We start from the raw sequence: 27,630 nt of genomic DNA, 5'->3' as shown, positions 1-27,630 counted from the left end.
TTTACACCTTTTAGAATACTTGTCCAATACACACACAAGTCTTAGGTTTGGTCCCTAGCACCATAAAAGCAAAAATCCAAAAACATGACCAAAAAATATAGGCTATGTTTTATTATATTAACCACAACTATCTTGCTGCTTGCTATATCTACAATAATATTCATATTGTTTACATATATTCTGACAATAACTCCTTAGAAATGAATTGATAAAATAATCTCCTAACAATCCAATTGCTGCCCAGTGGGTATGCCACTTTAACAGCACTAAGCATAGAACATCAGATCCGAGTGTTCCTGTCATTTCACTCCTACACAAGCTCATGCCCTGCCCAGGTCTCCAGCCCCTCACTGGCACTCCTCCTCCTTAATTCAAAGGATCATCTTAGCCCCTGAGTGTAGGAAAGGGGAGCCTATCCTTCAGCCTCGGCAGGTATGCTAGCCAATCATGAAACAAACTCATAGAAATCTATTCCTAGGTCTTCTTTAAAAAAAAAAAACCTAACTTTTAAATTATTATATTTTCAACATTCAGTCAGGCATGATAGTATATGTTTTTAATCCCAGCACTTGGAAACCAGAGGCAGGTAGATCTCTGAGCATTCAAGGCCAACCTAGACTTCACAGTGAGTTCCAGGACAACAACTAGAGTTACAATAGAGAGACCCTGTCTCAAAGAAAGGAAAAAAAAAAAAAAAAGACTCAACTTTTACAGGATGCTGTGAGGATATCAAATAGTTTTTACTGTCATTTCCAAAAACTATATTTAACTAGGTACTGGGTAAGGACTATAAAAACAGAAATACTCCAGGATGAAAATAAACATAAGATTGGTAGCAATTAGTTCAAAGTTTCAATTATGACACTCTTGTCAGCTTGTCCACAGCAAAATCATTTACTTTCTAATACTTCTTGGTTAAATTATAGAAATTTTACTAGCTGCATTTGGAAATAAAACCACACTGAAAAGTTACTTCCCAGTGGCTTGAGAACCCTTTCGGCAGTGAGGCACACATTTGTGCTGAGACCAGCCCTTACCAACTCCACGGTCATCTACTGTAGGATTATCAATCCACCGCTGTGCTTGTTCAATCTTGCCCTCGAGGTGGACAGCTGCCTTGGCGGGCCTGCTGTTGGCCACAGCCCTGTTGGTTTTGGTCTGTAGGTTCTGCAGGGCCGTGGTCACCTGTTTAGCCAATGCTCTAGCCTCTGGGGAGTCTCCTTTCCCCCTGCAGAAGTAAAAATGACCATCCAGTGTAATTTACATTGTAGGCACAATGATGTTGAGATAATTTAATAGTTAATAACATATTAATGAGAATGGAAATTACTAAATGATTATTAAATTAAATTGAAATGAACTCTTATTTAGCTCTTAAATATGAATGTAACTTAAATTCACATTATTTTGTCCTAGTTTGAGTCAGTCTATATAATTACACAACTACCGGGTTATGTTAGCTGAGCCTAATCACTCAGCACTAGATCGCACGCACTCTCCTCCTGCCACACACAATAACACAAGATCCAGCCGGGCAGTTAGCGCCTTTAATCCCAGCTCTAGGGAGGCAGAGGCAGGCAGACCTTGGAATTCAAGGCCACCTTGGTTTACAGAGTTCCAGGACAGCCAAGACTACACAGACAAACCCTGCCTCAAAAACAAAAAACAACAGCAAAACACCACAAACTCCCTGTGGAACTAGGTGCGCCCAGACAGCCATGCTGGCAGTGGAAGCAGAACTAGTAATAACACAGCTAGTGATGGTGTGTGCTGGGGCCCTACTTTCTCCAGGTACGCTACAAGCTCTCCCTCACATCATTTAATACCCACAGCAACCCTGGGAGATAAAGAGCCCTCACTGTAAAATTCCCTGTACTAACTCATCCTGGTATCATTCAGTTCCTACTCTTTGCTGTAACTAACTGAACTGGGGGGTTTCTACTCAAAGACAACACACCTGCAGTCACAGATTACATGTAATTAGATTCTAGTGTTTCTCTAAGTACAGTGCAAATAAAAGTAAAATGGGATTCTAATTTTAGGTACTGATAGTTAAATTGGTCATCAAAAGAGACTTTGATAAATTATATCTAGAATGGGGTAAGGGTATATATTTTAAACAAAATTTTCAAGTAATCATTGGTCCACACTTCAAAAACATTGTCAAAGTCAACCAGTAGTGGCTCTGGAGCTAGACAATCATGTTAAGCCTGGGGTGAAGTTCGTCAAACCAAAGGTAGAAGGCCCAAGTGACGTGGAAAAAAAGAGTAAAAAACAGACATACAGGACCCATCCGGCAACTAAGATACTGAACAGTCAAGATGTGGTTCCATTAGATGTTACTACATATTCTCAATCCAGTTCCTTGCAGCCGAAGAACCTAAACAAATGTAGCCACACAAAAATTTAAAAAAACAATCATGTTATGTCTCAAGAATAGAAACTGACCTAAAAGATGTGATTCTAACCATTAAGAAAACAAAAAGGCAGGACTGAAAAAAATGGCTCAGCAGTTATAAGGATTAGCTGCTCTTTCAGAGAATCCAGGTTCAATCCCCAGACCCGCGTGGTGGCTCACAACCATCTGTGACAGCTCCAGTTCCAGATTCAACAGCCTCTTCTGGCCTCTGTAAGCACCAGGCATGCATGTAGTACACAGACATACATGCACACAACACAGCCATAAAACATCAAGTAAGTAACAATTTAAGAAAGAAAGAGCAAATATAAAGAATCTGATCAATTTTGTATTTTGAGACTACTCAATCACAGAAGAGTACCTTCATCTGCTTCATCTATAAAAACAAAAATATCAACCCATCTGTCAGAATGACTAATTTTAAAAACTTCTTTATTATTTTAATTTTCTCTAACCTCCCATCTTCCAAAGCTAGACTAAGGAGGTGTTTACCATGGTTTTCACATGACTAGTTTTGTTGCCAGGTTATGTACATGTCTACTCATGTTACAGTGTTAACTATGATGTCAGCATTAGTGGCCACACATGAAGGTCTACTGTTATCGCCGCTACTGATAGTTATCTCTTTGTCATCTAAAAAATATTCGTGAGTATCTACCTATGCAATGGATTGTGTTAGGTACTAGGAATTCATAGTCTCTATTTTTATGGTTTCTTAGTCAGCAGTGCCCTCTTTGTCAGAAGATAATAACAAATCCCTTACTTTGGAAGATGAAAATAGGCATTTTCTCACAAAAGAACAGAAAGAGAACATATAAGTTAAATGGAAGAAATGGAATATGACGATGGTTATTCTTAGAGAACGGTGCTACAGGTCTGTGTCAGAAAAGACAACCATGTCTTCTTTGCCATCGTTCCCTTCTTTAACACTGCTGAAACACGTTGAGAGGCTGGCCGGGGAGTGCAGTCACTATACTATATCCTTGACCAAGATCCGTCCTCCTCTAGCTCTCAGAGAACATACTCTTGGACAAAGCAATTATTCTGGGAGACACACATGGACCAGTGAGGGAGGACAAAGCACCCAATTCGGACCACCATTCTTACATCCTAGGTACAGCATGGGGCTGATATGGCTTAGTTTGGCTTAGTTTGGCTTGGTTTCTTCAGATAGGGTCTCAAATTCATGGTGGAGCCACAGGGGACCTTGAACTTCTGATCCTCCTGGCTCTACCTCCCAATTTCTGTGATTATAGACATCATCTACCATGCCTTGTTTTATACAAAGCTTGCAATCAAGCCAGGAGCCTGCACAAGAACTCGACCAACTGAACTCTATTGCCAGTCCATGGTGTTGTTTAGCTGTTATTTTACATCAGCTATATCTTTGTCAGGACAAAGGGGTAACTCTTTTCCATACAGTCAGAGTAGGCATGAGGAAAATCTTTAAGAAAGGAAGCTGAAGCAAGGATGTTATTATAGGAACGATCATCCAGGAAATGTAATTGAAGAATCCTTTATATAATTGCTACTCGAGAAATCACAGTGCTATGAAGGGAGAAAAGTATGCTTTCTGTCCTGATCACATACACACGCAGGAGTCTTTTCATGGCTCACTACAACAATGATTTTCCCTGTGTCTAGGACAGACAAGTAACAAACAAAGCAGGCAAAGTCCTACTTTAGAAACAATGAAAATAGAGCTTGAAAATGAATTCTCAGTAGGCTAATGGTCTCATTTAAAACTATGATCACTAACAAGTTATTAAATCAACTTCAGTTACAGCACTGATACCAAAGGCAACATCTGACCTAGCCATGTCACAAACATATTTAACCTATGGAGATCCCACAAGCATTTACCATACATCATGTCTGAGATAGGGTCCAAGCATCTACATTTGGGAGTTAGATGTCATTTAACCTATGGGGATTCAACTCAACATGCTCCTAAAATAGAAGAAAGGGAGAATGGGAGGTGAGGAGAAATACTCATTTTTGACTAAGAAATTAAATACGTACTGTCTTCGTAAATCTCCCAATTTAGAGGTCAGAGCGGCTATCTCTCCAAGGGAGCGTAGGATGTCATCTCTCTCCTTGGGATCATCACACAATTCTGCAATCTTCCGCGCTTCTGCCAAAGCCCCTCGAATCTGTTCTTCTCCTTCAGGTCCACCGTTTGGATCTGCAAGCCAGTTCTACATACACACCGAAGTGGACAATGTCATCTACTCGTGAACCACATTAAAACTTACAAATCCATCAGAAATAGCTCTCAAGTGGTCACACGGCATAATGGTAGTCATTTTAGAGTGCTAATTCTAATTGTTCCACACGTTACTAGCTCAGGTAATATCAAATCACTCATCTTTTCTGCGTACCATCATGTCATATCCCCTACCACCCCAAATATTGGGGATCAAACCTAGCCAAACGCTCCTACCCCTGAGCTGTGTTACCAGCCATGTTGATTTCCATTAAATTCTCAGGGGCTGGTTAAGAAGATGGGCTGGGTTCAATTCCCAGCACCCACCTGTTTATTGCTCTAAATCTGACACCCTCACAAAGACATACAGTCAGGCAAAACACCAATGCACATAAGATAAAAATAAATTATTTTTAAAATAAATAAAATAATTCTCAGGCTGGAATTTTAGCTCAATTATACAGTGCTTAAGTAACTTGCACAAGGCCCTGTGTTTGACAACCAAACTGAAAGAAAAAAGATTAACAAAAACAAAAAAAGAATAAAATATCTTCATAAGCCTTCTCCCATCTTTAAATGAATCATCCTTTTTTTTCCAGTCTTCAAGCATTTGTGTTTGTAAAACGCTTGAAAGTTGTTTTACATAGAGTCGAGCCCTAAATCTGAACACCACTATGACCTAATACAGTAGAGATTTCTAAGCCAGGAAATGGTTTCGAGATCTAGGATTCTGTCATTCAGAGATCTTTTAACTAGCTGAAGTTCTGAAAATTAAGATCTTTAATTCAAACTGTAGACAAACACGAGTCTACGCCTATGATGGTACAGGTAACACCCTGGAAACTACTGGGAATCGGTCTTCACTGAGGAGCATCCACTACCTACCCACAGTAGACGAGGGCAAAGGGCAGTGTAGGAAGAGATAAGGGACATTAAGAACCCGTCTTCTCTTCTCCAGCCTGTCCCTACTGAGAATGGTCCTCACCTGGGCAGCATCAATCTTCTTGGCAATACTCTGCTTTGAGTTTGTCATGGCTTCCAGCTTTCGAGCTGCATTTTCCACTTTGGCAGTGAGCACATCGAGACCCTGAGACACCTGCTGAGCCTTCTGCATGGCCACTGGCGAGGCTCCTTGTCCTCTACTCAGAATGACAGACATGTCGTTATACCCTCTCAGATAATAATAATACATGTCATTTTTATTAACGTGTGTCTTTCTCGGTTTCCCCAGAAAACTGAACAAAGGAAAAACATCCACCCACCTACTTTCTCTTTTGCTTTCAAAAACATGTTTTTATTCTGTTTTGTTGTTTGAAACCAGGTCTTATGTAACTATAGCTAGCTTTGAACACCTCATCTTCCAGGTTCTTCTTCCCAAGTGCTAGAATTACAAGCATGTGACACCATGTCCAACTCACATCAGTTTTAGGAAACTATTTAATGACTTGAAAGTCAGGTTAGCAAAATTTGATAATTATTCTTGACTACATAACCAAACAAAAACTGCAGCAGGAAAATTTGCTGGAGATCTTATTGTTACAGAGGGATTTGTTACTATAGGATTGTGTGTGCTTTAGAAATAAATAGCCCATTAATTTGTCTTGTTTATAGGGAATCGTACAGTAAAATTATTTAAGAATAGGTTCAATTATTACCTCAACTATATATATATATTGAAATATATATACTGGTTTTTTGAGACAGGGTTTCTCTGTAGCTTTGGAGCTTGTCCTGGAACTAGCTCTTGTAGACCAGGCTGGCCTCGAACTCACAAAGATCCGCCTGCCTCTGCCTCCCAAGTGCTGGGATTAAAGGCGTGCGCCACCACCGTCCAGCTCAATAAGTATATTTTAAAAAATTATTTAAGCATGAAAGAATATACCAGAGTGAAACCAATTAGATCTGTTTCTCTAAATCCTGACTTTTTGACCCCTGTGGGAATTTTGTTCTAATGTTTAACATTCTTGGGCTTTAGAATTTTTTTTGGGGGGGGGGTGTTGTTTGTTTGTTTTGAGATGGGTACTGCCTATTTGGAACTCGCTATCTGGACCAGGCTGGCCTCAAATTCTCAAAAAGTCACCTGTCTGTGCTTCCCAACTACTGAGAGTGTGTCACCATACCTGGCAGCTTCTCTTTTTTATTTATAAAATTAAAATTACATAAAATGAAGGTAAGTAACAACACAGTATTTGCCCTGTTTATTTAACAAAGTACTTCACCTATCAAAATAACATACTTTGACAGGAAATGCACAATTAGTTCAGTGAAAGACAGCGTAAGGGTTTGATCCCCAGCACTGAGAAGGGAAAAAGGAGGTAATATGCATCAGGGTTGAGGAATGGCTCACAGTTGTAGGCAGCTTGCCTGAATTTCTGAGATCCTGAATTTAATTCGCAGCTCGTGGAGGTGGAGAGGGGGTGTTGCAGAAAGAAAAAGAAAAAAATGGGGAAGAAAAAATATACCTGAAAACACTTTGAGAACACATGTTTATAAAGTACTAATGTAAATAAGCTATCATCACTAATACAACGAACCTAACAATCTTTTTTGTGGGGAGGGAGTGGTTCAAGACAGGGTTTTTCTGTGTAGCTGTGGCTGTCCTGAAATTCTTTGTAGACCAGGCTGGACTCAAACTCAGAGATCGACCTGCCTCTGTCTCCAGAGTGACGGGATTAAAGACGTGCACCGCACCACCTGGCTAACGGTGGACAGACTTTAGAAGCAGGTCTGACGTGGGGATTTCTGAGACACGGCGAGCAAGTAAGGTGCACTGTGACGTATCTCCTGAGTTCTCTCTCTTCAGCACTGTGACGTATCCTGAGTTCTCTCTTTCTCTTCATTGCCTTTCTGTTTTATGTGCTTTGGTGTTTTCCTGCATGTATGTCTATGTGAGGGTGTCAGATCCCTTAGAAACTGGAGTTACAGACAGCTGGGAGCTGCCACGTGAGTGCTGGGAATTAAACCTGGGTCCTCTGGAAGGGCAGTGAATACTCTTAACTGTGAGCCATCTCTCCAGCCCCCAGTGATAATATCAACGTGTACCTTCCATTACTATGTAAGGAGTTAGTACTGAGGAACAAAACCACACTGTTTCCTGAAGTCCTTAGAGAACTGGTATAGTTCCTTCTCTCAGAAATGGTATTCTACTACTGCAAAAACACGATGGGACCGGGTAGAGATCAGTTCCTTAACAGAGTTTCTAGGCCACAAAGCAAGACTTGCCATCTTTTTACAAACGTGGATTATTTTAATCCATTTAGGCTAGTAAAGCCAATCATCGGTGTGATAATTTTATCATTTTAAGGAATAACATGATTCATCCCAATCTGAGCTTCTAACTTTAGGAAAAACTCCAAAACATCCTTGCCTCCTTAAAAGTAAAATGAATCTATTACCTATCTTCCCCTCCCCCCCCAAAAAAAATCTTTTCAGCCAGGTCTACAAGAGCTAGTTCCAGGACAGGATCCAAAATTACACAGAGAAACCCTGTCTCGAAAAACAAAAAACAAAACAAAACAAAAAAATTCCTTTTTGAGATGGCATTTATTCTTACTTGGTGTATATGGTGTTTTGTCTGCATGTGTCTGTGTACCATGTGTGCAGTGCCTGCAGAGGTCAGAAAGGGCACTGAATCCTCTGGAACTAGAGCTACAGATAGTTATAAGGTGTGATGCTAGGAACTGACCCTGGGTCCTCTTACCCATGGAGCCATCTCTCCAGCCCAAATTGAGCTTTTTCTGTGTGTGTGTACACGTGCATGTTTGTGTCCAGGTGGATATGCCCGTGTATGGTGATGTTTGTGACACAGGGTCTCTCGCTGGTCTAGAACTTGCTGATTAAGCCAGGCTGCTTGGACAGTGAGCCCCAGGAATGTGCCTTTCTCTCCCTCACTGGCAGTGGAATTACAGAGCCAGGGTGCTATGAGGTCTGACTTTTTACACAGCTTTAAGGAGCATCACACTTGCTCAACCCCTTTGCCCTCTTTTTCAAAACCCTTCTACACTAACACTGAAGGCAATGAGCCCCAGAAATGCAGTGCCAGGAGCATACGTAAGCCTTTTTCTCACACTTGAGGCCTTCCCACAGCTGACAAGAAAACGAAAGACTGAGGAAATACTGCCCAAGGTTTCTTTTATCTCATTCAAATATAGTAATTAGTTAGGAGGAATATTTCTGATATATGGATTTAACTGTAAAAAGGTAAGAATATATACGGGCCAAATTCAAACTAAAAAGCTTTGAGTTCTACACAGATAAAATATATTCTTAAAACCTAGAAGCCTGAATATCAATGAAGAAAGAGTTGCTATGCCTCAGCATCAAAAGGATAATGCAGCTGGGTGCATGTAAGAAAAACCAATGGGAAGAGATGGTTTTCTAGTCTTCTACTATGAGAAGATAACACGGGCTCCGGTATGAAGCAGGGCCATAGTTACTGATCTCTGGTCTAGCCTTTTCTCTTGACAGATTAGGATACTCTCCCATACAATCATCTCATTCTTTTCTTATATTCACAACTATGTTTTTGAGAATTCCAAATGAAAATTGCCTGCCACACTGTGAAAGGGCTACAGACCAAAGAGCCAGCAATGAAAAATTAGAAGAGCCAAGAATCTTGTCAAACTGCACTGGCATTTTTCCAAAGGGGAACAAAACTTCTTTTCTCCTTTCTGCAAAGTTCTTGCCATGCTTCTGACAAAGAAGGCTACTTCTCAACAGGAAACAGGTTCACTGAGAGCCATGAGACCACATCTAAGTCGTTCCCTCCCCCTCCAAATGCACCTCTGAAGGCACGGGGGCTTCTACATCTGCAATGCCACAAAAAGAATGCCTACTATGTACAGGATTCTGCATTGTTTTAGGGGGAAAGGAACAGTTTCCCAACAATAAAACTTTTGTGTTGGTCCAAAAGAAGTGCTTTTACAGTCTACAGCTGGATGTGAGTACTTTGGACCAAGTAGAATGGTATGGAGCATGTGGAGGTTTGTTGCCGTGCTGTTGTCTATGATATGAGCAAGAAGTTTCAGGACATTCTCAAAGCAAAATTAAACTTCATCTACACTAGATTTAAACACAATTTAATCCTCTCAATGTCTATAATATTTTCATCAACTCCATAAATGATTATTTCTTTTTAAATCTACATTCTTCTGAGTTTTTTCTTTTTTTTTTCCCCGGTCTCCCGCGTGACAGGCGGGGATACTCACCACTATACAAACGAGGATCTCCTGAGTTTTTTCAATAGCAAACTAAGTGTACTTATTTGGGGGTAGAGAAATCAAAGACTTGTGAAGAGTAAAAGGAAGGTTAAAAAACAAATTACAAGAGTCTGTGAGATGGCTCAGAGAATATAGGTATATATACAAAAATAATAAAATATTAACAATTTTTAAATTTTTTATATTCAATTTTTATTTTTTATTGAGCTATATATATTTTATCTGCTCCCCTCCCTCTCCTCTCCCCTTCAACTCTCTCCCATGTTCCCCATGCTCCCAGTTTACACAGGAGATCTTGTCTTTTTCTACTTCCCATATAGATTAGATCCATGTATGTCTCTCTTAGGGTTAAAATAAATTTTAACACAAAATGAAAAAGCATTATCTCATGTGGCTCAGGGTGACCTTCAATTCAATGGGTAGCTGAGGATGACAGTGATCCTCCTGCCACTACCTCCTGAGTTCTAGGATTCAAGGTTTTCATTTCTCGCCTGGTAATGGGATCACGCATACTAAGCAAGCATTCTACCAAGTGAGATGAATCACCAATCCTGTTGTTACTCTTTGATGTTTCTTTCTACCATCCATCTTTTATAAAGGATAATTAACCTGGTCAGATTTCAACTCTGCCCTTATTCTCATAAAAACTCTCGCTAAAAACTTTTTTTAAAAAAAATCAATTACAAAATAAGCTCTAACTTTATTAGTCTTTACTAGTTTACAGTTCTATTTTCAGCAAAAGACAATTCAGAAAAACTGGCATGGACTTGCTGATATCCTGAATGACCTCATGAGGAGTGAGTTGTTCACTACTGTCTGAGCAAAGCAGAGGAACCTTACCTGGCTCGGAGGTCAGCCACTTGGTCAGTCATCTGTCCTAGCATTTTGCAGGTTCCTAGGATCTCCCTGCGTTCCTTGCCTGCACAAAGTTCACCAACTTTTCCAGCTTCATCTAAGATCTGCCTGATGGCCTGCTCACCAGCATCCCCTAGAATGGTAAGATATTCAATATCTACATTGTAGGCACATCAGTTATTCAGAGAGGTTACTTTATAAGTCATTTCATTCATGAAGGAATGGATGACTTAAACAGACAAGTGATAGAAAGCCTTCCGTCTGACAGCTAAAAGCCACACAGTGCCTTCCAACCATGATGTGACGTTTTAACCACAGGCTCTGCTGGAAAAGGTATTGGGCACACTATCTGCTCAGAGATGTGAAGAATGTGGACAATGAGAAAAGAATCTAGTCATTTCACAGTGCTTGGCACCTCCAACTTCCATTAGGTTTTTCCCATTTGTTCAAACAATCTAAAATGGAATAAAGATTAAATTAGAAAAGCCAAGATCAATAACCCACTTGGGTCTTGTCTTTATATAGTCAACTTCATTCTACCATTCTTATAGGCATCACTATACAATCTGCTTAACTAATTACTTTGCTAACATAAATGGTAGTCTGCCCAACCTGAACTAGCAAAAAAGAGCTTTTATTCACAATAATTACTTTTGATTGAGGTGAACCAATAATCTTTCAAAGAATGGCAACTTAGCTTTGTTTATTGTTTCATGGCAAGAGGTGATAAAGCCTGTACCTTCATCCCTTAAGACCTAGGAATGTTTCATGCTGTAGGACAATGGTTTTACCCTGTAAAGATTTGTTTCTTGTACTTGTTTAATAAAATGCTGATTGGCCAGTAGCCAAGCAGGAAGTAGAGGTGGGACAATGAGAACAGGAGAATTCTGTTAAGAGGAAAGATGTGTCTGTAGCCATTACCCATATGCAGAGGAAACAAGATGAGACTGCCTCACTGAAGAAGGTACCAAGCCACGAGGCTAACACAGACAAGAATTATGGGCTACTATATGTTATAAAAGTTAATAAGAAGTCTGAGCTAATAGGCCAAACAGTTTATGATTAATATAGACCTCTGTGTGTTTCTCTGGGACTGAACAGCTGTGGGACCAGGCGGGACAGAAACTTCTGTCAACAGTTTCAGTTACTGGGAATTCTGGTGGGGTGTAACAACTACCTCAGGATGCTGAGATTATAGAAGGGTTCATTCCTTTCCTTCATTTGCTTGTATTTCAGCTGTTTATTGTTCAGAAAAGAAGAACTGCAGGTTACCTGGGGAGGCATTGGGGTCACGGAGCCAACCTTTGGCTTGATTCAGTTTGGAATCTATGGACGCCAGCGCTCTCTTCATAGCTTCAGTGTCCTTTGGAAGAGAAACCCCGGTTATTTTGTCTGTTTTATATCTTGGTCTCTCAGTTTTTACAGAGAGGGAGTTACAACACTAACACACAGCAGCTAAGGCAGTCCTGTAACAGCCTTAAAATAATCTCAAAACACCACAACTCCTGTGTCTGTCAAAATGCAACATCTTGCATGCAAATCTCCAGTTAATTCTATCCTGCCTCCTGTGTCTCCATTGCTAAAACTGAAAAACTTTTTAAAAAACTGCATAAAGTCAAACAATGTCTAACATCTTCTGCAGAACAAAGCCCCGGGCCTCATGCTTCGTTATCAGCCTTTTAGTAGCCAACAGCCGTCAGCTGAAGCCTTCCAGAGTCCTCCCTGCTTCAGGCACCCCAGTAGTGTGTGGTGCCGCAAAGCACAGTTCTTCTACGTCTTGTTTGAGATGTATGTGCGCGCACACACAAGATGATGTTTCATTATATATAACTAATTTTAAAAACTTGGAACTACTTGTTGAAATAAAATAAGTAGAAGGTGTTAATGTAACCATTTTGTTTTGGCTCTCAGAATAAACCACTAAAAGTCGTCCATGAAGAAAAGCACACTGCTGGTCTTCCCTGCTATCACTTCCTTCCCATCCTTCAATCACTTATCATCCCTAATACATGGATCTCAATGTACTGCTCATAGCCAGGATTCATGACAATAAGCATAAAGCCAACATAGACTCTCCCAGGAGGGGTGTGTGTGTGTGTGTGTGTGTGTGTGTGTGTGTGTGTGTGTGTGTATATATATATATATATGTATATGTATGAAACAACCAATAAAGAGAATTTGAGGGGGGTCTCATTGTGTAGTTCTGGTGTCCAGAACTTGACATGTAGACCAGGCTGGCCTTGAACTCACAGAAATTTCCCAATTAAAAGTATATAGCACCACTCCCGGATTAATCAAATTTTAATACAAATGCAAAAAACCAATATAACAAACATCTATGTGCCAATCTTTAGAATTGGCAATGTGATACACTGTCTCTCTGTCTCTGTCTCCCCACCCACTGTCTGTCCCTGTCTGTCTCTCAGGTATAACTGTGTATAGCTTCCCTGGAACTCATTATGTAATCCCAGACTGGCATCCCAATGATTTGCCTGCCTCTGTTACTGCCTCACAAATTCTGGGATTAAAGGTGTGTGCTACTACAACTGGCCCTAGGCTGTCCATCTCTTAAGTCTGCATTTAGCATCTTAAAAAACAATCTCTCTCCTTTTTGTCCTAGAGGATTGACTCTCAGAGAGTCAGCCCATCAAAGCATGTTAACCTCTGAAATTCTAGGCAGTGCCCCATCCCCAGCCTTCTTCAATTTCCAATCCTACAGTGTCGTACCATCAGGCTTCCACAAGGAGGCACCAAGCACATCCCGATTTCCAATTCAAAGAGCCACCACTAACACAAAGAAGGAGCACTATTCGCAGGTTTAATCAGCAGCAGGTGGACTATAGCATTTCCAAAAGACCTACTCAGAAGACAGACTCTCCACTTTAGGGTTCCTTTCTCTCCCATCTAGAAAGAGAGGAAAAGCTCTCATTCTGACTATGCTCAGCCCCAGCAACAAAGAGGTGAACTAAGCTATGGGGTGGGTAGGGGTGTAAGAAGTTACCAAGTTACATGGAATTATGATAGCTACCAATACAAGGCAGCATCATGACGATCTGATCCAAAGTCCATTTATAAATAGTAAAATAGGAGAGTAGTACCTTTAGGTAAGTTGCTAATGATGTGTAAACCCTTTGTTGTACGTTAATTTTTACAGCAAAGCTTGCCCCCAGAAAAACACAAAGCTGAGTTTCAAATAAGAAAGGCCCAAATGGCTATCTTTTTAAGACTCTTGGGTAATTTCTAACCTCAAGGAACTAACAGGACAATTTTTAGCATTTAACATAAGTTATAAGATTTAATAAACTGTCTAGGTGTAGATATGTTTATAATAACAAACTTTCAGGAAATATGTGTATAGCTTGGAAAAGAGAACTGTGGCAATGGGAAATTTAAAAGAAATTTCATAAACATTTCTGTAATACTTTCTATTTGTTTTTGTTTTTCGAGACAGGGCTTCTTTGTGTAGCCCTGGCTGTCCTAGAACTCACTCAGTAGACCAGGCTGGTCTCGAACTCACAGAGATCCACCCTGCCTCTGCTTCTTGAGTGTTGGGATCAAAAGACGTGCACCACCACCACCCCACAGTTATACTTTTATTTTGGTGAGAAAACCAACAGACATTTATCTACATTTCAAACTCTAAATTCTAAAGAAAATGACATATTTTCAAATGTCAGACATATTTTAGCACTAATTTAGCAGTAAAGGCTACTGATTAGGAAGGTAATTTTGATTTCCTGCATAATAGATTGTTCTAGCCATTTTTTTTCCTTCAAATACTTCACTGAATCTCAGGTTTAAATGTAGTTTTACAAATTAAGAAAAAAAGGAATCACTCTTATGATTTGATCTTAAGTCTGCTGACTCCAACCTCTTATTTTATATTACACAGAACTCGGTTTGTCCACTAAATAAATAAATAAAAAGCCGGGCAGTAATGGCGCATGTCTTTAATCCCAGCACTCGGGAGGCAGAGGCAGATCTCTGTGAGTTTGAGGCCAGCCTGGTCTACAAGAGCTAGTTCCAGGACAGGCACCATAGCTACAAAGAAACCCTGTTTCAAAAAACAAACAATCAAACAGAAAAAGATCTTGGTTTGGTTTTGTTTGTTTGTTTTGTTTTGTTGTTTTGCTTTTTGTTTTTCCCAAAGAGTTCCCAAATATGCCATAAACCTTCTGCAGCAGTCAGCAGACCTCCACCTTGTCAGTATGAGCTCCAGTCACTACTACTCACAGGAGAAGCTCCAGAATCGAGCTCACAATGGGTACTAACATCAATGACTGCTTTCATCCCCCAATATCCCAAAGTGGTTTGAAGTACAGTGGGAAAGGAGCTTGCTCTATGCAGCATCCGCAAAGATTGCTCCTTTTTCTCGAATCAGCTCACATGGCCCCTTGACTAGAAGACAGAATATGATTCCCAGGAAGAGAGCAATTTTCTTCTGAGTAGATCTGACAACACCAGGAAATTAAAATCAGCAGATGCTCATTTCCCCTACCCCGAACCGATGGTAAACGTGGGATAAATCTGTAATCTTTTGTTATTCTGCAATATGTGCAGGATTGGTGCCCTGTGGAGATCAGAAAAGGGCATCAGATCCACTAGCACTGGAGCCACAGACAGCTGTGAGCTGCCTTGTGGGTGCTGGGAATTGAACCTGGGTCCTCTGGAAGAGCACTCAGTGCTCTTACCTCTGAGCCATCGCTCCAGTCCTGAAGCTGCATTTTTTAAAACTGGGAATTTCAGTTAGTTTCTAGGTTGGTTTTTACTGTTGTTTTATTTTGTGGGGGGGGGGGGGGTGGGGGGGTGTGTGGGTATGTGAGAGTGTGCCATAGCACATGTGTAAAGGTCAGAGAACAGTTTACTGGAGTCAATTCTCTCTGACACTGTGGGTTCCAGGGATCAAACTCACATCATCAGACAAGGTCACAGGTGCCTTTACCCTCGGAGTCATCTCTCTATCCCTCTGGTTTTTAAAGAATGTGATTTAGACAGTCATAAAGGTTTATATCACTTTAAAAACCTCCTTAAATTCTTTTTGGAGCAGAGCAGCTAATAATCCTATGTATTTTTATCTCTAAGGAATCTCAGATGCATTTTAAAGGCAGTATTTATGATGAAATCAACAGAATCCTGTCATGAGTAACATGCGTGCACTAGCAGCAGACACGATGTGAACGGATTCCCTAGCATTGTGACTAGAAGCCAGTTTGAAGATCCATGTGTATGTATGGGTGTCTATATAACTTTAAACATGGAAAATATTGCCCGGCCTTTTTTTTTTATTTCTGCAAACACTCATTTCCCCATTCCACTTTCTTCTGCTCACATTTCTATAAGCACCATTCCAATGTTCTGAATAAAGATAGTTCAGGAAAGAACAGACTGACCTATGAGAAAGTTGCCTTGTCCTAAGTCTTTAGATAGCTACCTTCTCTCACCTGGGTATCTCCCCTGTGAAAAAGCTTCACAACTCTAAGCACCTAAGCCCACTGTGAGCACACTCACAGATGGGCCAGCTAAAGATATCCTTGATCAGACAGGAAAACACCGACTCCTTTAGCATTTGAGGATTTCCTCCTTGAGCAGTAAACAAAACACCACAAATGCCTCAGTTAAAGTATTTAGCCAAACTCCTATAGATAAATTTCTTACTCTAATGACAGCTAAACCAAAACTTGAGAACACTCAAAAAGAAATGTTTTATGCTTATGTGTAACCTGATCTTTTTTAAATAATCAAAAAATTCAACCCTTAAGTCCCAAGGGTCTGAAGTGAGGGTGTTACAGGACAGCACAATCTAACCAGTGTTACCTTCTGCGGTAAGAAGTAGAGTGATCTTATGTGGAAGACATCCTAGTCCTGCTGCCCATCACCAGCATGACCCCCAGCAGGACACTCAGCACCATAACCAACTGGGAGTCACAGCATCTAATGACTCAGCGTGAAATGCTACCTCTGGAAGGCTCAAAAGATCTTAGCAATGAAATGATTGTACTTTTCTCTCAAGTCCCAACATATATCAAGATACAAGTAATATAAATAATTTTTAAAAAATTAAGTATAGAATTCTAAATTTGCAGAGTAGAATAAGAATTGTGTTTAACTCAAATTCCTTTGAGTCATAATGTTGTTCCAGGAAAAAAAATCTGGTTTCACTTTAATTATCACTGTTAAGATGACTGTTGAGTCAAGGGGTAATTTTTACTTTCAATTGAAATGAGGTGTTTAAAGTTACTCTTAAATTTAGTGTGAATTTGCAAGTTGAATGTAGGTATAACAGGTATGCTATTCAACTGTGCATTGCCTCGTCAAACTCTGAACTTATTCAGAAGATGTATTTTTACCAAAAATTTGTTCCACTTACTTTCTTCCCCCACTTTCCTAGAGGAACCTTCACTTTCCAGAAGACCACTGCACCAGTGGGGAAGCATGAAACAAGTATGGGAAGACAAAGTTAATTCCTTCTGAGGAGGGACGAGAGGTGGTGAAAGACACTACGCATTTAACAGAATGGGAACCTGGTCAAAACAGAGACCCCAAATCTGCTGATGCTCTGCTTACAGTTCAGGAAAGAAAGATTCCCAATCCTATTTAAAAAAAAAAAAAAAGCCAATATCCTAATTACCACTTCTCCATTTTCAGGGTGAAATAAATTTCTTTTTCTAAATATTCTTATAACTGCTGAAGAGTTACACACAGGATCACATCCAGGTAAAGCAGGAAGGTGACAGGCTGTCAGCAACTTGTCATGTGCATCTTTCTATCCTTTTGTAATTTTTGAACAAAGTAAGTGTATGACAAAAATGGGCAGACATTCTAATGTCGTGGATTTAAGCTTCATCTGACTGAACAAACTCCATTTATTCTCACCCTTGATGAAGTGAGTTTTGCATCATCCTAATCAGCCAGCTTTCTCCAGAGTGACAGCTACAAGATAAGGTAAGGACCAGGTCAACTGCCCTTGTCCACCCTGCCTAAATCCATAATCCTAGTGCTGAAAACCCACTAAACTCATTTGGGTCTTCCTTTGGGGGGGGGAGGATGGGCAGATCCTGTCCTGGAACTCATTTTGTAGACCAGGCTGGCCTCGAACTTACAGAGATCTGCCTGTCTCTGCCTTCCGAGTGCTGGGATTAAAGGCAAGCACCACACGGCCCAGCTTGCTTGCTTGTTTTTTTAAAAAGCATTTGTTGATGGCAGTTGCACAAAATAAACTCAATAACATGTATTCACTAAATGGTAGATTATTTTTCCCTCAAACTAAAGAAATATTATGGTTAAATGTCTGTTCTTCCTTAGTAGTTTCTCATTCTCTAGAAGCAAAGGGAAGAGTTTATTCAGTTAGGGAAACATGAAGTCATTGAATTACAGCTGTTCACAGCCTAGGAAACAGAACATGCAGAAAGTCACCAACTCAAGGGAAGAAAAAATTAAAAAAAGGTTTCAGATGAGGGCTGGAGAGATGGCTCAGTGGTTAAGAGCACTGGCTGCTCTTCTAGAGGACCAGGGTTCAATTCCCAGCACCCACATGGCAGCTAACAACTGTCTGTAACTCCAGTTCCAGGGCACCTGACACCTTCACATCAGTGTACATAAAATGAAATTAAATAAACTATTAAAAAAAATTAAAAATCACTGGTCTTTACTTCTTGTCCTCTTTGACTTTGGTAGTGTAAACAGGACAGCTCTCTTTAGTGTACTCACTTTAACTACAGGTAAAACCTCAACAATACAACTCCAAAAGCAAAATATCAAGGCCAGGAATGGCTAGGTGAGACACCTAGACAGCATCACCTCCAGTCTTCATCGCAAGAGCTCAGCTGATAATGTGCCCTTCAAATGAGGTAAGTGGGGAAGAATAGGTAAAAAATGTTCTTAAGGGTCCTGCTCAAAAAGACAACAGCACCTTACAAATACAGAAAGCCTGATACCCCATAGCAATCTTTTCTGTTTTGTGCCTCTCACTCAAAAATACCAATTTCAAAAAGAGCCAAAGTCAGTCTGCCCAGCACAGGCCAGAATTCCACATTAAATCATGTCCTGACACATATCCAAGCACAGTGCTACACACCGGCACACAAAATAAGACACAGCACACAGCACAAGAAAACCTCACAGACATGCGTTTTCTCTTTTTAAGCGGAAAAAAAACTAAAGGGTAAGAGAAAGCTTACCTTCTAAGCTCGAGAAAAAGAATAAAACAAACAAGAGAACAAAAACAACAAAAAAAGATACACAAAGAAGTCATTGGGAAGTGAAAGTTGTCAAGCAAAAGCAAAGTAAATCAAATATCAGAGGCTTATGATGATTTTATCATTAAAAACTTAAAATACAATCTTAGAAACAGTTAAAGACATACTATCAATATGGAAACACCTCTGTAAATGAAGTTACAGCTAAAAGTAAACTAATTGATTGTGCATGGCTAAATTAGCTTTCTGAGCAGCAGGAGGGAGGACTGGTGATGTTTGGCCACAAATGTGATCTTACCTTATATGTGGTCCTGGAGGAAAAACACTCTAATGAATACCCAATGGAAGTCAAATCATAAAGGCACTTAGTCTGTTAACAACCTTGACAGAATTTGGGTCATACATGGGAAAGTTAGACCCTGGAGATGGGGACCCCACACACACACACCTCCGTCCTGGGATTCTCTAGGGCAAGTCTAAACCAGACCCGGAAGCTTTGCCACTGCATGAGGAATAAGTAGACTAGAGTGGCAGTAACTCCAGATAGCTACCAACAGGCTCTAAAAGGAATCCACCTTAATGGACTCCCTTTGGAGTCGAAGGGGAGTTTCTACAGAAAGCAAAGGGATCTGTAAACTAGCCGGCAATATGAAGACCAATATTTTAATTAACAGAATGACCAAGCAACACATCTAAAAGGCCTGAGAGCTTACTCTGTACGTTCCTCTTAATCAAAGGTTGGCTAAGGACAACTCTTCCATAACATACATAATTATAGGCATATACTCTGTCTTTCTTAAGTCACCTGGCAACAATCACCCCTATAAAAAGCAATGATCCCACCCAGGGAAGTATGATACCCCAAGTCCTCTACCAGCCCAACCAATGAGAAATGAGCCTTTTACCAAGTCATCCTATATACCTATACAGTCCACCTTGAAACAATGGAAATGTATAAAGGTGACAAGTAGCCCATAAAACAAATGAACAGCTGTTTCCATAATACCTGTGTATTCTTAGGTATACATAGTTACAATATAAAACCTAAGACAGATGGCAATCAAAATCTCCCAGGAGTGCAGAATTTGAAGTTTTCTTATTATTTCTTCTCCAGTAGACTTACCTTGCTGGCCCAGGCATCTTCATCCCAAGAAGTGAGTTGTAACACACGAATGATCTCATTAATTTCAGCACTCATCTTTTCTACAGTGAAATTTCGATTTTTCAAAGCTTCTTCTATTCCTTGGTTTTTTGAGTTTTTGGTTGTAACAAAAATCTTCATAGCTATAAAGATGAACAAAAGATCAGAATTTGATCTTTTAAAAAAATGATGGACACAAAGAAACCCTATCTCAAAAAAACAAAAATGTTGTGGAGGTCACAGGTAGAAAGTAGAAAGAGTCAGTTATCTTCCTCCATCTGTGTGAGGCCAAGGCATCTCATCACCCTGGAATTTAATCTTATCGCTTAGTAATATTCACAGATAATGTTTCATACTTCAGATACATATTTTGGTCTTCTAAATGTCTAAAACAGAATATATAAAAAGACTGCAAACCTGCTGATCAAGTTCCAGTATCAGCGACTTTAACTGTAAAGTAAATTCAGGGTGTAAAGAAAGCATCACTGTCATTAGGGAACTAATTTAACACACACACTGATGATCTACAATCAAAAAGCAATTAATACCTTTTTAAATCATTAATATCCTGATACCACCATGGCCTCTAGTCACTGCAAAATCTCCTGGGACAGAATAAAAAACACCAACAAAACTGTGAGTAGCCTACTGCCCCCAAACCATGGTAGGCCCCAAAGAAGTCAGTATCTTCTAGTTCTCTCAATGTGTGCATCAGTGACTTCTCTCTCTTTTTCCTTCTTTTCTTCCTTTCTTTCCTTTTTTCTTTCTTTCTTTCTTTCTTTCTTGTTTTTAAGATTTTTTTTTTAATCAGGGCATGGAGGCGCACATCCTGAATATCAGAATTCAGGAGGCAGAGACAAGCAGATGTCTGTGAATTCAAGGCTAGCCTGGTCTACATAGTGAGTTCCAAGATATCTAGGGCTACATAAGAGAGAAACCCTGAAGAAAAAAAAAAACCCGCAAAGAAAGTTTAATTTAAAAAAATAATTAATTAAAAGAGAATTTTTTATTTATATGTATCTATATGTGATTGCACGCCAAGTGTGTAGAGATGCCCACAGAGCCCCTGGGACTGAGGCACTGGAGGGTGACAATGACATGTAAATACAGCTGTCTTCTGAGAATTAGTGAGGGATCCCACAACCGGCCTATGACACAAGCATAAATGATGAGGAACGGGCACACACTGACACTTAGTGCAATTTCCTTGTGGCAGTTAAGAAAGAAGAAAGCAAAAGAACATTCAAAATGATGACTCTAGGGCTTAGCCTTTGCCTGCTGCCCACATGTTACATCAGCATTCATTCGGATCTCATCTTTGCCCTGGGTAAGGGTATGCACCATCTCAGTAGAGCGCCCAGCTCCCTCACCCTGTCACCAGCAGTACCTGAGATGAGAACAGGAAGCAGCTCCTTGACGGTGTTCATCGAATTCACCAGCATCACTCGGTGTTCCTGGTGAGTCAGTTCCTGCTGTCTCTCGTCAATCATTTTCGCCATCTTTGTCATCCCTGAAACACAAGAAGAAATTATGCAGGATGAGCGATGAAATAAACCAGAATCTGGGCTTTTCAGCCCAAATCTATCCTGACTTACTTCAAAATGCCAAACTTACTACCTACCTCTTTAAAGACAGACATTGTAACAATACTAGCATTTTATGCAATGTTATACTTTTCAGTGAAGGTAATTTATTAAAGAAAAATCCTATATGTATGCATACAGGTTTCATATTGTATATCTGGCTACGGTGCTGTGCTATGCAAGAATCTCAGAAAGAATTCTAACAGTGAGTTGGATTGCATTAGGGTATGTTTTGGTTTTTGTTCATTCATTCTGTATATTGGAAGAATATACGTGTCCCACGGTGCACCTATGGATAAAAGTCAAAGGTTAACTTGCAGGCGTTGCTTCTCTCCTTCTACCACGTTCTGAGAACCGAACTCAGGAGATCAGGCTTGGCAGCATGCACTGTACCTGCCAAGCCTTGTGTTTTATTCTTACCTTGGTAATAATTTCTGAAATATTCAAGTTGATCCAAAATAAACATATACTAACTCTTAAAGTTAGAAACAAAACAGAAATTTTAAAAAGTACAGCTGTGGCAGCTTTTTAAGCATCTGGTGTATTGGAATCAATATTGTTTACTTTGGTTATTATTCAAAAGTGCTATGTGATTTTTAAATTACATTCATTTATTTATAGGTATGTGTATGTGAGGACACACACATGTGCCCAGTACATGTGTAGCGGTCAGGAGACGATTTGCAGGGGTCAGTCCCCTGCTCCTACCACGTGGCTCCTGGGGATGGAACACGGTCAGCAGGTCATCAGCTGAGCCATCCTATTGGCTAGCAAAATGATTTTTGCTTTAAACTCTGATTTTCAAATTACCCCTAGATTTCATAATCAGTTTCACAGACCATGAAGACCAAGGAGAGGCAGAAAGGTAGGCTGCTTCTGCTTCACACAGAGTACCTTCATTTTTGTTAGGGTCTGCATAAAGTTATGAGAAAAACATACCTTTTTTTCAGTGTTATGAGAATGACAATACAGGTCTCAGCTAGGTTGTAACCTAGCGGTAGAACACTTGCCTAGCATGCACTAAGCCTAGGTTAATCTCTACAACTCCCAGGTAAACCCCAGCCACTCCCCAGTACACCTCTACAGCCATTAAAAAAAATCCACTTCCAGGTGATCTTCAGAAACAACTCAGAAAGTGTGGTAAGCTCAAAACCCACTACCTCGAACCTTTAGAGAGATACAGCTAAATAAGTATCAATATTTCAATTAAAAAATAATTCACAGAGCAATAAACATCAAGCTAAATGCCTAATATGCCTTTCCATTAATCTTATTCGTAATTTATGGACTCTTGAGGTCATGTTATAGCTATAAGATCAAATGCTGGCATCTGGATATTTTGAATATTCAATGTTCAGATGGCTAAATAATCATTTCAAATGAGATTCAACCACACAGCTCTTCTCTCCTCTGAGGTCTGATTACACTTTTATAGCCTTGGGCTAAGGCATAAGTCCATAATAGCAGGCAGCTGATTAGCCAGCTAAGAAGTCATGAAGAACACAGGCCAGCTGGCAGACAGCAAAGGAATGCTGTGGAATGGGGTGGCCGGAACTGAGGATGGCCTTCGGCATTACAGTAACAGAAGAGCACTTCCGACATTTCCCCATCAGCACTGGCAAATCTGGCTGCATGTTTCTCACAGGGCTGGGACTTGTAGAAAGCAGGTAAGAGACCTGAGGGCAGCAGCAAACCCTCAGTAGAAAGCCACTGTCAGCTCTGGCTCTGTGCACAGAGAAGCCCAACACAGCATCTCCTATTTTCTGTAAGTAAGAGAAGAGCAGCCTTTCCTCTTGAATCAAAACAATCAATTCCTAAAGATTTTAATAGAAAAAAAAAATGGTTTTGGCTCACCTGGCCCAAGATTCTTTGTGTAAGTGACCAAATCTTCCATAGTTTCCACTACTTCTGCCACTGTAAGATACTCCAAAATTCCTTTGCAAACTCTAATGATTTTACGAACCTGAAAATATATTTAAAGACTCAGTCAAATTAGTGATCAGTACATAGAAAATGGCATTAGACATATGTAGCTTTTTAATATTTTAGCATTCTAAAAAAATCATCCAAGGATTCCATTATTATCTTTTTTATGTGTTTTAAGACTGGATTTCTTTGTGTAGTCCTGGCTACCCTGAAACTTGCTTTATAAACCAGATTGGCCTTGAACCACAGAGATTCACCTGCCTCTGCCTCTGGAGCGGTGTCCCACCGCCATTATTATCTTTAAAATTAGGCTTTAGGAGCTAGAGAGATGACTCAGTGGTCAAGAACACGTGATGCTCTCCTACAGGACCCTGGACCCCAGTTTGGTTCTTGACACCCATGACAGGTGGCTTACAACTTCCTATAACTCCAACCCTAGGGGTATGATACACTCTTCTGATTTCCATGGGCACCCATAAACACATAATACACACACACATAAAATAAAATCAATCTAAAACTAAGCTTTTGTCTAAGAGAGGTCTCTGTGGGATTCAGATTACCTACCTCGGCCTCATCAAAGGTGAGAAGTAGGTCTGACGTGCCAGAGAGGATTCCCCTAGACCCATCAATGAGGTAATCCCGCGCAGGAACTGAGTACGGGTCAGCCTGAAGCATCTGAGCTGCCTGAACAAGCTTGGTGCAAGCATTCTCAACCCTGGAAGAAGAAAATAAGCTAACTCCTTAACAAAAGCAAACATATGCAAATACCAAAAAAATGTATACATGTGAATTTACCTTTTTTCTATATGGCAAATAGCCAAGGCCTATTTGTAACAGGACATGGACTTTCAAATTTTAAAATTTGCAGCTAATGTCAGCACATGTGCTCATTCACTCAATGTGAATAAATTGTATTCTGATATTTCTTGGCAACAAAAACTGAGAGCACATTTTTCTGGCAGCTTTAGGTAGCTACATTTCTGTAACTCCTTTGTTGGAATTTTTTTGTTTCCTTATTCCTCCCCATCCCACACAACAGACATTACATAAAGAACTAAAAAACATTGTGCTACTGTCAGAGTTAACATCTGGAAATAAAGCACCGAAGTATTATGTAGGGATTTTTCTTCTCTCCTTTTCTTTTTTTGTGACAGAGTATCACTACGTGGCCCCAGTTAGCCTGGAACTCACTATGTAGACCAGATTCACCTTGAACTCAAAGATCCATATGCCTTTGCCTTCAAGAGCTAGGTTTTAAAGCTTGTGACATGTCCAGCATATAATGATTCTTAATAATCTGACAATGCAAAGAAATAGGAAAAAAGAACAAAATAATACACAGTTTTTTACTCATCTTGCTAGTGGATTCAGACCATTTCAGTAGACCCACTGTTTTCACTGAGTAACTTAAAGAGATAAGGAACAAAATATTTAAAAATAAAATAATTTTCCGATATTACACATTCTCATTTGAAAAACTAAAAATATCATCTGCAAAAAACCCTACTCATAGTATTGTTTTGTGGATCAAATGATACACAAAAATTTCCACATGTATAAGGCAACATTACATTGCTAATAGGAAGAATTAAACTAAGAAGAGGATTTCAGTTATATAAAAGAAGTGGGCTATGAAAGATATATAAAGTACTACCATAATTCAAAAACCAAACTTTACTAAAAACACTGCTACCATAAGGCCATACCAGCAAGAAACAAAGACATGCATGCCTGCATACCTCAATCCCCTACCCACCCATCCACTCCCATCCCCAACTTTTCTATTCTTTTCTTTGAGACAGATCTCACTATGTACTTCAGGCTAGCCTTGAACTCGCTGTGTACCCCTGGTTGGTTTTGAACATGTGTTCCTCCAGGCTGCATCTTCCATGTAGTACTGGGATTACAAGCACACATCACCATACCTGATCTGATATAGCTGTTTTAATATCAACAAGTCTGGAGCTGAAGAGATGGCTCAGCAGTTAAGAGCACTTGCTACTCTTGCAAACAACCCAGGTTTAGTCCCAGCACCCACACAGGTAGCTTACAACTGCCTACAATTCCCCTCCAAGGGATTCCACACCCTCTTCTGACCTCCATGGGCACCAGGCACACACATGGCACACATACACACAGGGAATTCAAATAAATTAATCTACTGGGCAGTGATGGGGAACGCTTTTAATCCCAGAATTTGGGAGGCTAAGGCAGGTGGATCTCTGAATTCAAGGACAGTCTACAGAGATCTACAGAGTAAGTTCCAGGAGATGCATAGAAAAACTGACTCAAGAAACCAAAATTAAATGAATAAATCTAAAGAATTTTTTTGTTGTTTTTTTCAAGACGGGGTTTCTCTGTGTAACATTCCTAGCTGTCCTGAAACTCACTTTGTAGACCAGGGTTGCCTTGAACTCACTGAGATCCACTTACCTCTGCCTCCCAAGTGCTGGGATTAAAGGTGAGCACCACCACCACCCAGTCATCTAAAAATAACTTTAAAGATAAAGAATCACTTTATTCTTTTATACAGCTACATAATAATTCTCAATTTATTAGCCTACTACAGTGAACTGCCTTGAAAACTCATTGTTCTACACAGTACAGGTGTATCGTCAGATGCTCAGACAAAGGTACTGATGCTGTCATTTAATACGTTGCCATGGTGCCATTTACAGAAGTTAAATGAACTAACATTTCCACCACAATGGATGAGAGGATATTTACAATGTTAGTGATAAACAAATAAATGTAAAAGATAAAACTAAAAATAAATTAAAACTTTAAAATTTAAAAAAAGAAGAAAAACTACACTAAGCAACTACACAGTGAAGTTGCTTCAAATCCATAATAATAACACTTTCCAAAAGAAACCAGCCAAAAAAAATAGTGTTTTTACATTCAGAAGAATAACATGGACTTCTTTCTGAAAACAATGTTAGCCAGAAGACAAAGAAGCGGTATTTTAGAACACAAGGCAGAGAGGTCCTTAAAACACTGGCCTAGCATGCACAAAAGCCTGCATGCAATTCCTAGCACTACCAAGAACAACTGTGGCTCCAATAGCTATAGCCAATGAACATGTACTTAGAAACCGGAGGCAGCATGCCTGAGGCATGCAAAAGCTAACTGTTCAGCAGCAGCAGATGTACCAGAACAAAGCTAGAGAAGCCCTGGGGTAAGAAGGAAATGGCCCTAGATGAAATCTGATAATGTGAGCACAGGTAAATACAGTGTTTCATTTTCTTAACCTCTGTAATAGGTAACTGAGAAAAAAAGTAACTTCAAATCATAAAGGTTAAGCCTGAAAGGAGTCGAGTACGCATTCAAAACCTCAGCACTGGGGAAGCTGAGGCAGAAAGGTCTTGAATTTGAGCTCCACCTTACTGGACCCAATCTGGCCCACCACACTGGCAATAAGAACTGGCTCTGTCAAGGAAGATAAAAGTGAAATTTGCACCAAAATACATTTAAGATGCATATAAATATATAATACACATGTATGTAGTATATAGTATGGCAGAAAATGCACACTTTCTAACTTAATTAAATTTATAACTTTAAATTGTTTGTTTACTTGCTTATTTGTTTTTGGTTTTTCAAGACAGGGTCTCTCCTTATAGCCTTGGCTGTCCGGGAACTAGCTCAGTAGACAAGGTTGGCCTTGAACCCACAGAGATCTGCCTGCCTTTGCCTCCTAAGTGCTGGGATTAAAGGTATATGCTACCACTGCCTGGCAACAACTTTAAACTTTTTAAATGAGGAGCTGTGGAGAAGACTCAGTTAAGTTCCTGCCATTCAAGCATGCACGAGGACGTAAGTTCAGATCCCTAGAACCCATGCACGAGGACATAAGTTCAGATCCCTAGAACAAATGTACGAGGACGTAAGTTCAGATCCCTAGAACAAATGCACGAGGACGTAAGTTCAGATCCCTAGAACCCATGCACGAGGACATAAGTTCAGATCCCTAGAAAAAATGCACGAGGACGTAAGTTCAGATCCCTAGAACCCATGTAAAGGCCAGGCACGGTGCTGTATGTAGCTAACCCCAGGAACTCACTGGCTAGCCAACCTTACAGA

General features: G+C 40.0%; 1 protein-coding gene across 2 annotated transcripts in view; it reads right to left on the bottom strand.

The window, feature by feature from the left end:
* Vcl (vinculin) overlaps window positions 1-27,630 on the bottom strand; it is a 92,846-nt gene that overhangs the window by 23,103 nt on the left and 42,113 nt on the right. For both annotated transcript variants that reach the window (XM_041638995.1, XM_041638996.1), the window contains exons 3-11: window positions 24,112-24,262; window positions 23,473-23,581; window positions 21,423-21,545; window positions 20,018-20,178; window positions 11,972-12,062; window positions 10,685-10,832; window positions 5,611-5,764; window positions 4,442-4,617; window positions 1,038-1,228 (exon numbers count right to left, since the gene is read on the bottom strand). In XM_041638995.1, coding sequence (XP_041494929.1) covers window positions 1,038-1,228; window positions 4,442-4,617; window positions 5,611-5,764; window positions 10,685-10,832; window positions 11,972-12,062; window positions 20,018-20,178; window positions 21,423-21,545; window positions 23,473-23,581; window positions 24,112-24,262 — 1,304 coding nt within the window. The remainder of the gene's footprint in view (window positions 1-1,037; window positions 1,229-4,441; window positions 4,618-5,610; window positions 5,765-10,684; window positions 10,833-11,971; window positions 12,063-20,017; window positions 20,179-21,422; window positions 21,546-23,472; window positions 23,582-24,111; window positions 24,263-27,630) is intronic.

Source organism: Microtus oregoni, unplaced genomic scaffold (assembly GCF_018167655.1).
Source record: "Microtus oregoni isolate MIOR12 unplaced genomic scaffold, Mior012 000056F_ref0000123, whole genome shotgun sequence".
NCBI classification, from domain to species: Eukaryota; Metazoa; Chordata; class Mammalia; order Rodentia; family Cricetidae; genus Microtus; species Microtus oregoni.
The sequence above is the reverse complement of the archived record's forward strand: the minus strand, read 5'-3'. Positions and strand labels throughout refer to the sequence as shown.